This window comes from Aspergillus candidus (genome assembly GCF_002847045.1).
Source record: "Aspergillus candidus strain CBS 102.13 unplaced genomic scaffold BDW47scaffold_32, whole genome shotgun sequence".
NCBI lineage: Eukaryota > Fungi > Ascomycota > Eurotiomycetes > Eurotiales > Aspergillaceae > Aspergillus > Aspergillus candidus.
This window is the reverse complement of record NW_020194037.1, coordinates 283,739-292,093: the sequence shown is the minus strand read 5'-3', so window position 1 is coordinate 292,093 and position 8,355 is coordinate 283,739. Positions and strand designations below refer to the sequence as shown.

General features: G+C 51.4%; 3 protein-coding genes across 3 annotated transcripts in view; 1 reads left to right on the top strand and 2 right to left on the bottom strand.

Moving 5' to 3' along the window:
- Nucleotides 1–1,812, bottom strand: BDW47DRAFT_108106 (cardiolipin synthase; the record flags this gene model as incomplete). The annotated part of the gene is made up of 5 exons (XM_024813162.1): nt 1,295–1,812; nt 1,140–1,244; nt 761–1,083; nt 444–708; nt 1–116 (listed from the first exon to the last, which is right to left on the bottom strand). Coding segments are annotated over exons 1-5 (1,000 nt in total), but the record flags the coding sequence as incomplete, so codon positions are not given.
- Nucleotides 1,813–2,363: 551 nt separating this feature from the next.
- On the top strand, nt 2,364–4,279 carry BDW47DRAFT_108104 (uncharacterized protein). Its single transcript, XM_024813161.1, has 2 exons — nt 2,364–3,634; nt 3,734–4,279. The coding sequence occupies exons 1-2, from the start codon at nt 2,534–2,536 to the stop codon at nt 4,091–4,093; spliced, it is 1,461 nt and encodes a 486-aa protein (XP_024670829.1). The 5' UTR covers nt 2,364–2,533; the 3' UTR covers nt 4,094–4,279.
- A 1,759-nt stretch (nt 4,280–6,038) lies between these two features.
- Nucleotides 6,039–8,355, bottom strand: part of BDW47DRAFT_108103 (camp independent regulatory protein) — a 2,328-nt gene continuing 11 nt past the window's right edge. Inside the window, exon 1 of the mRNA XM_024813160.1 lies at nt 6,039–8,355. This exon is cut by the window's right edge and continues 11 nt beyond it. Coding sequence (XP_024670828.1) covers nt 6,576–8,021 — 1,446 coding nt within the window. The 5' untranslated portion in view covers nt 8,022–8,355 and the 3' untranslated portion in view covers nt 6,039–6,575.

Sequence of the window (8,355 nt, the reverse complement as noted above, 5' to 3'; positions counted from 1 at the left end):
TCGCGGCGGCCTTGGCGATGCGTCGTTGTATCTCTTCCTTAGACAGGATTTTGACGGCGTTGTTGGAGAAGACATAGCTCAGGCCCGACCAGATGGTTGTTCCTGCAACGAGGTATCTAGACGGGTTAGTATGGTGTTTTAAAAAATAAAATAAAATAAAATAAGAAGGAAAAAAAAAAAAATAGCAAGCAAAAAAGAAGAAAACATACAACAGCCGGGATTCGCATGTGGTCACCCACCATACTACTAACCGGCCGGCGTGTGGCTTAAGTACGGCTGAGCGGACGGGAAGCCCTGTTCTCCACACCCTATGGTCGTATGTACTTATTCCTTCTAATGGATGGGTTATATAGCCCATTCGTATCGCATTCTTCCCCAACACACAACAGGAGGCAACTGAGGGGGGGGGCAATAAAGGGAAAATAAAGAAAAGATAAACTTACTGAAACACGCTCATTGCTTCCTTCAGATTCCACGCATCCAAGAACGGCTCAGGAACGACCGGCATTGCGATCGCACTTCCCACGAGCAGCAGCTGGAGAGCTGTGTTGGCTTTGGAAACTGTAGTGGGCTTCACCTCCGCGGATGGGAGAGAGAAATCCCAGTATCGAGCCATGGTCTTGGGGGCCGGCAGCGAAATCCACCGGTAGTACAAGGCGGATATCCCCAGGCCAACATCCCGTCCGAGGATGATCACGGCAAGCCAGACTTGGACACCGTCAGTAATCACTCATGGCCAATCGTGAGCATCGTTACGCACCTGGGATGGAGCCGTTGACGGCCAGACAGGCGACACCGATGGTCATCAGCAGCTTGTCGGCCATCGGATCGATGATCGTGCCAACCACCGTCTGGAGGTTATATCGTCGTGCGATATACCCGTCCACGAGGTCCGTGATGCCGGCATAGGCGAAGAGCGCCAACGCGGCTGTGTGGTGGCCATAGACAAGGAAGTAGCCCACTAGGGGGGCAGCGACCAGGCGAGAGAAGGTGAGTATGTTAGGGACGGTGTAGATATTCTCACGGGTAGTAGGAAGGGGGATTTTAGAAAGAATGGAAGGTTTTTTCGAATCTGACGGAGTGCTGCAATGGGTCAGAATGGGCAACGAGTCCACCCTACACGGTGAACTGATACTTACTCGTGCTTGTCAGGTTTTCCCGAAGCAGTCCATCTTTTCTGCTGGTTGGCGTATCCTGCGTAGCGAGGATGGATGGCACCAACGAAGGACCCTCGACTCCGTAAGCTAGACATGGTTAGATGGTTCTTTTGCTTCAATTCCCGATCAATCCACACCTGTTCTGTGAAAGACCAATGGCAGAGGTCGTGATGGTAGCGCCACGGAATGCTTGCGCCTGGAGACCGCGTCGAAGATTCCACGGCACGGCATTATACCCTAGAGACGGAACTCCAGATAATGAAGGAACGCGTTGTCCAGATGTGCGCAGTGACACTGCCGAAAGCCTGGAGGCCACGATAGAGGACATGGTGGAGATGAACGGTGCAAAACAAGGCGCTATCAGACGGGTATAACAAAAATGAATGGTTGGGCAATTCAAGCAATCATGTGATGCAAGACAAAGCCTCTCTTTCTCTTGCACTGGAACACTCCAATCCAAAGAAACCGCGGCTACAATGTGGGGATTGAAGAGTAGATCTAAAGAAAGTCCCCGGCTCCGTGACGTGAATGTCAACCTTCAGTCTCAATTACGAGCAACAAAGAAGCCACCCGAACAATTGCCATCCACAACCGATGAATAGCAATCGGGCCTGGTAGCTAATGTAGAGAAGGACAGACAACAGCAGGAAACGGCCGGGGAAAGTGAAGCTATACTAAACAGAAACTCGTGATCCAGTCGGTCGATTGGAGGAAATCATACTCGGATCAATGTTGATCCGGTGGCGGACAGACGGGTCACGTGTGTCCTTGGGATCATCTACAGTCGTGTAAACCCCATGTTATTCTTGATTGCTGGTTCTTGATTTCTGTTTATTTCAGTAGAGACTGAAGAGATGAGAGGAATTCAGTGTGTATAATTAATGTGTAGACACTGCGTTGATAAAGGTATTCACTGAATCTCTACATATAACTATCAATCTATATATCTGTAGACTCAGTGCGGAGTACATACTATATATCAGTGAATGTTGGGGCTTCGATAGTAGACCCGCACCATACCTATTAATAAACAATAGAAAGATCACAATAAAGTAAAAGTACTAATAGACAATACTATAATAAAGCAATATAATATAGACCAATAGAAAGTGATATGACAGTCTACTGCAGCTGATCTGATCAACACGCCGATCGCCCTCTCATCTGATCTCCCATCGCTCTTCCACCTGATGGCTGACCCGCCATCTCCACGATCCTGACCACAACTCTCATCCATACTGTCGTCATGTCTCGCGTGTCAAACGTGTTGTCGCCTATGACTCCTCCTCCGTCCAAGAATCGAGTACTACTTGAGCACCTCCTGTCAACCGGGAACCCCCGTTCATGGACGCATCTCTACAGCAAGCCGTGTCGCAATGGGATTCCGCGACCAAGATGAAAGCCAAGAGGGTTCAACGCCTGTCAATAAAAACGCAAGGCTGGCTATGGTGACCATCGAACGACCCTCCGCTCCAGGCCTCCCACCTCCCCGACGGACCAGCACTGACGCCCCCGATAAAAAACCCCCATCACAACCAGCACCATCACGACCGCCTCTCGCGAACATCGAAGTCCCCGTCGACCCCAACCTCACCAACCCCCGTCTACACGTCAACCGCGCATGCATCTACGAGCGCCACCTCCCAGGCGACGCCTACATCACCGCGCATGTACAGCGACTCCAGCACGGATTCTACTCCAGCCGAGCCGTCTCCGACAAAGACTTCGACAACGTCGACTTCCTCGGCATCAGCTTCGTCTTCCACTCGCCCAACACCCAAAACCACCGCTTCAAGGCAGCCACCATCCGCGCCTCGGTGCGCAGCACCCGCGACAAGTCCAGCGCCATCTCCCCCAAACCGTCGTCCCAGACCCTGCGCGGCTCCCGCTCGCGAAACAACAGCCCACGCTTCCTCCGACACGCACCGCATCTGCTCTACGGCGCCGTCTCCCCAGAGACACTCCAGTGGAACTACAGTCTCGCGGGACAGATCGGGTTCGCGGACCTGCCGCTGATGGCCAGCATCATGCCGTCGGGGGGCATGAACGGGCGATACCGGCGGTACGAGATGATGCGGATCCAGGGCTCGGTGCGATCGCTGCGGAGTCCGCGCGGACGGCAGTACGACGTGGAAGCGGGGGAAATCGTCTGGTCGCTCGAGGAGAACACGCTGCAGCGGTCTGGGCTGCCGCGCGAGTTTACCTTTGCCATGTTGGTCCGGAAGCCCCGGGCGGATAGCCGCATCTGCTTCAGTTTGGATATCGACCCGGTTCTGCAGTGCTGGTTTGGGAATTATCCGTCGTGGATGCTTTCGCTTCCGAGCTATCGGGCGGTTCCTCGGCGGCCGGTGGACTTTCGCGTCGAGAGTGGACAGCGGTTTGAGCCTGCTACTTCGGAGAGGGGGTTTAATTTTGCGCAGTTGGAGAGTTCGTTTGATGATTATGTGCATATGCCTGGGAGGAAGTTTGCATCTAGTGTATGTTCCTTCTCTTCTTCTCTTCCCCTCGTCTTCCCCTCCATCTCCTCTTTTCTTTCTTTTTTTTTTAATTGTGAAAACCCCATATTAACGAGATAGATCTCCCCCGACAACCTCAACAACGACGACAACGAACTCCCCACCAACCCTCCCCCCAACTTCAACATGGTACAGCCCGTCCACGGAATGCCCCAAATGCCATTCACGCCAGGACCAGGCACCATCCCGGGGATGGCACCAGTGCCAGGACTACCAGGGAAGGTAGGGGTAGGAGGGAACCTGGCGGCGTCGTCGATGCCCATGCCCGCGAGCAATCTTGACGCCCGACCGCTGTCGGTGCGAGTGTTGATGGAACCTAGTAGCCCTAGCCCCAGTACTGGGCGCGGCGATGGCAGGACCGAGAGGGAGAAGATGCAGGTTTCGAGAGTGGATCGGGCGAGGAGGAGGTCGGGGAGGTGATTGTTCTTCTACTTTTTTTCTTCTTTTTTCCTTTCTTGTATTTACTTTCTCTTCTTCTCTTGTATTTCTCCTGTGACTCTCCTGTATCTTCTCTTGCATTCTTCTCTCTTTCTTGATCTGGTTTTTATGTGAAAGCGAGTGATAGCGTTACCTTACATTGGACGATACCCAGATATGCTACCTACTATTTCCAATTTACAGCCATGCACATACTATCTCGCTCTCAAATGATAACACCATCATAACCCCAAACCTCATATACTAACGTATAAGCCACCTATTATACTCAGCTAGAGGTGGATAAGTATATTTACCTAGGTACTATGCAAGTATCTTGAACCTCTAATATAACCAGGAAGCAAACTAACCTTAGGTACTACGCATGTACCTGAAGTTAATCCACAAAGAAACCTAGAGAATAAACCTAACAAACCATGTGAGAGACACAAACCCCACATTGAATAAACTTACCTACCTACATCATACCTGATTATGCAGTCCACAATGCAATCAACAGTGTGGAGACAAACCTGAAGGAGGTCCGGTTTAGAGAGGTTGCACGACATCTGCGAGCCCATCCTTGTACGGAATACCTAGGGGGGATTATATCGTGTAGTGTTATGTATGTAATATATATACATGGTCGTACCTGTATTTACATTCTAGATTAACAGATACATTGATAATTTAATCAATACTGCATCTACAATAAATGATGAATTAAGTTCCTGGCAGTTCCTATCCACCAACCTCCTAGGAAAGTAAGTGCCTAGGTAATGTAGCACATGTACAACTTCATACGCAAGAGATTCACCAGATTGATTCATTGTGTATTGATATGATAGTATACATGAGTCAGTAAACTCCTTTTACTGAGATCTCAATCCATTTCTTTGCTCCATTAATCTATTAGTCTGCCACCAGGTATAAACCGTATATCCTCAATATTGACTGCCAATACTAATCGGGAACTTAAACAATAGACAGATTAGGTATTCAAAGTGGGTCTATCCAGCTAATCAATCATCATCAATAAATGAATCATCGATGGATCCATCCATCTCATCCTACCAGAGATCTATATTATATTATATAAGAGACCCCACTCTCTTTATCTAATCTAATCTCCACCATTCTTCTTTCCTTCTCATAGTTTACTGAGGTAGAGTCAGCCCTTTACTTTGAGTATGTCGAATGCAAGTCAACCTACGCTGAACTAATCTACCAAGTCTATCTACCAGGTACGAATACTAACTTACATGAACCCTGTGTTAAGTTAAGGTACTCACTTCCTTACCTAAGGTATATCTACCCAGATACCAAGATATGAATGAATGATGCATACATACTCTTTAGAATGAGTAGCCCCACAAAAACCCCCCATTGGCGGGTCCATCCCAGCATGACGGTTACAATCACATTCCATCACACTTCTCTTCCTCTTCCTCCTCCTACCTCAGTAGTTAGCTACCTGCCTACCTAGCTAGCTAGACTCGATGATTATGATATTACTCTGACTGTGACAGGTGTTATTCGGATTTCTCCGTTGTTTATTCCTAGGTAGTACCGACTGCTTGCACTGTATCTATCTACCCATCTATCTATCTACTGCAATAGCTAGTCAGACGTTATATTCCACCAAAGCAAACTGGAACAAAGCCAAGTAAAGATGAGCTGACACATGTGAGCTGATTCCAGCATCATCTGCCTTTTTTCCACTAGAAATGAGATGGCTTGATTAGACTTTTGTACACTCTTTTTCCCACTCCCATTTATACTATGCAAGTGTATCATTCCCTGATCACACCCGGGGAAAACGGATGGTCAGATGGATCTGACACGAAAGTTAAGCTAGTGCCCTTATTCTTTAGTACAAACTACAGTACAAACTACAAACTACACTACAGACACAGTACAGACACAGTAGATTCGATAGATCATCCACTGCATAATCACACGTAGAGAATAACTCAATTTGGTCCGGTCTCCTATCCAGTACCCCGTAGAAGCCACGGCTCCCATATCGCACAAAACGCATTCACCACAGGCTAGTAGATAGAAAACCACAAAGTCAGAAACATGTAAATCAGAAAACCTCCCAGACCGTGCCGCCCAAACCAATCCATTTGCTCATGATCACATTAAGCGACACGCATAGTAATAAGAGAAATCAATCCCAATCCCAGAGAATACCACCCGGCTGAACAAATGAAAAAAAAAAGCCAACGATAGGACAAGTGCCCCCCAGAAATAAAAACCCATTTTAGTACGAATCGTATCGTCGTGGAAAAGCGAAAGAAAGTAGAATCAGTCAAGAAAAGTGGGCAAAGAAAGGAATATAGCGAGAAAGCCGCCCATATCTCCTCTAGAGCCAAACATCCGGGTAATCATCCATAGCGCATAAGCATAGTCTATTTCCCAAACTGCCGCCCTTGAGAGGAAAAAAAAGAAGAAAGAGAAAGAGAGAGGGAAAAAAAAAAGGTTAGATCGGTTGCTGCGGCGCAGGCGTCGCCCACGTTGTCACGGGGTAATTCGCATGAGCAGCCGGCGTGGCGCTCCCCATGTAGTACTGGGTTCGATCATTGCCAGGGTAGAACGCAGCCGGGATGGCGTTGGACTCCCGCCGAGGCACACTGGGGTCAAAGGCGGCCGCCATACCCCGTTGCTCGAGGGGTTGGTGGGACGCACCGTCCAGCTGTCCCGCCATACTGAAACTGCTGCCCCGGGAGAAGGTGGCCGGGGTCGAGGGGTCCATCGGGGAGGTGGCATCCGTAGCCACGCTGCGCGAGGAGATGGACGAATTGCGGTAAGCGGTCGGGCTGTGGTCGGACTGCGATCGGTTCCGATCGCTTAGCCCCCCGGGCATGCCCGTGCTGATCGAGGACGAAAGGGACGCGGAGAGAGGGTTGTGGCCCAGGTCGAACCCGGTGCCGTACTGCGGTTGCTGCGCGCGGAAGGACGCAAACTCGTCGGCGGCTTTCTGGGGGATCGTCGTGGGGGCGGTCGGCGTAGGCAAGTAGACGTTGGGCGCCGTTGGGGTGGGCGCCATCGTGGCGCCCATGGAGTATCCGGCCACCGAGGTGGACTGCGGGGGATGTGTCGCCGCGTAGGGTGCCGTGTGGAGGTAAAAGTCCGACTGGGGGTGGGGGATCGAATAGCCCGAGGGCATCATCTGCTGGGGCCGATATCCTCCATAGAGCGAATGGGGCTGCTGGTCGGTGGTCACTCTCTCCGGGTGGCCGGGTTCGTACTCATCGATCGGGGCGCGGAAGCTTTGCTTCTGGGTCAGCTCCGGCCGGGGCCGGACATACCGCAAGTGTTCCGCCAACGCCGGAGAGGTCAATCCGCCGGCCAAGACATCCTCGACGCTGTAGTAGGAGACCAGGTGGTGGGTGACCCCGGCCACGGTCACGCTCATCGTCTTCTTGACCAGGCCCGAATCCTTGAAGCCGTATGAGTCCACCAGCGAACCGACGAGGGCGCGCTCCATGTCCGACTGCTGGGAGCGCTCCCCAAAGGAGCCCGTGGTAGGCGAGGGGGAATAGGCGGATCCGTTGCTCTCCTGGCGTGGGTACGGCTCGCCCGGCCGGCTAGGGACGGGGCGACGGTTGGGCTTCTTCATGGCGCGCTTCTTCTCCCCGGGGGGGAAGGGCTTCTCGAGCTCCCGGTAGACGAGGAAATTGCCGAGGATGCGACTGGGACTCCAGGTGACGCCGTCGGTCCAGCGCTTGATGCCGGAGGAGTTCTCCTCGTAGATGAAGATGCAGCCGCTGCGGACGAGGTGACTGCGTTCCCGATCGTGTGGGCGGCGGGGTACATGGTGGAGGACGCCGCTCAGACAGGCCTCGAACAGGATCAAGGCATCCTGAGTCGTGCCGACATATCCCTTGAAGGTGGGCTCCAACACCGTCGCGGGGCCAGAGACCATTGTGTATTAGATGTTTTGTAAGCTCGAAGTTAGTTCACCAGGGGTAGAGAGGTAAAATCGATCTAGGTTAAGACCACCGATGGGCCAAAGTTTTTGAGCTGTCACCGATGGAGATCTGATCCACCCGGGCGAAGTAAACTGTCCAGGACGAAAGGACTGTAAAGGGAAAGGAGATCAAGAATAGTGGAGAGGGCTCCGAGCGATGTGACCGTTCCCAAATGAGCTGTATACTGAGTTGACCGTCTGAGAGATTTGGCGGGTGGGAGGAGTAGTGGGGTTGAAATCGACAAGTTTGGGAGGAAACCGGACGACACGAGAGAAATAGGCTTAAAGA

Bases quoted from the DNA above. Each gene is read 5' to 3' on its own strand.
- BDW47DRAFT_108104 (XM_024813161.1), top strand. From the start codon at position 2,534: ATGGGATTCCGCGACCAAGATGAAAGCCAAGAGGGTTCAACGCCTGTC. The intron at 3,635-3,733 runs GTATGTTCCTTC...TTAACGAGATAG, and splicing joins GGAGGAAGTTTGCATCTAGT to ATCTCCCCCGACAACCTCAA.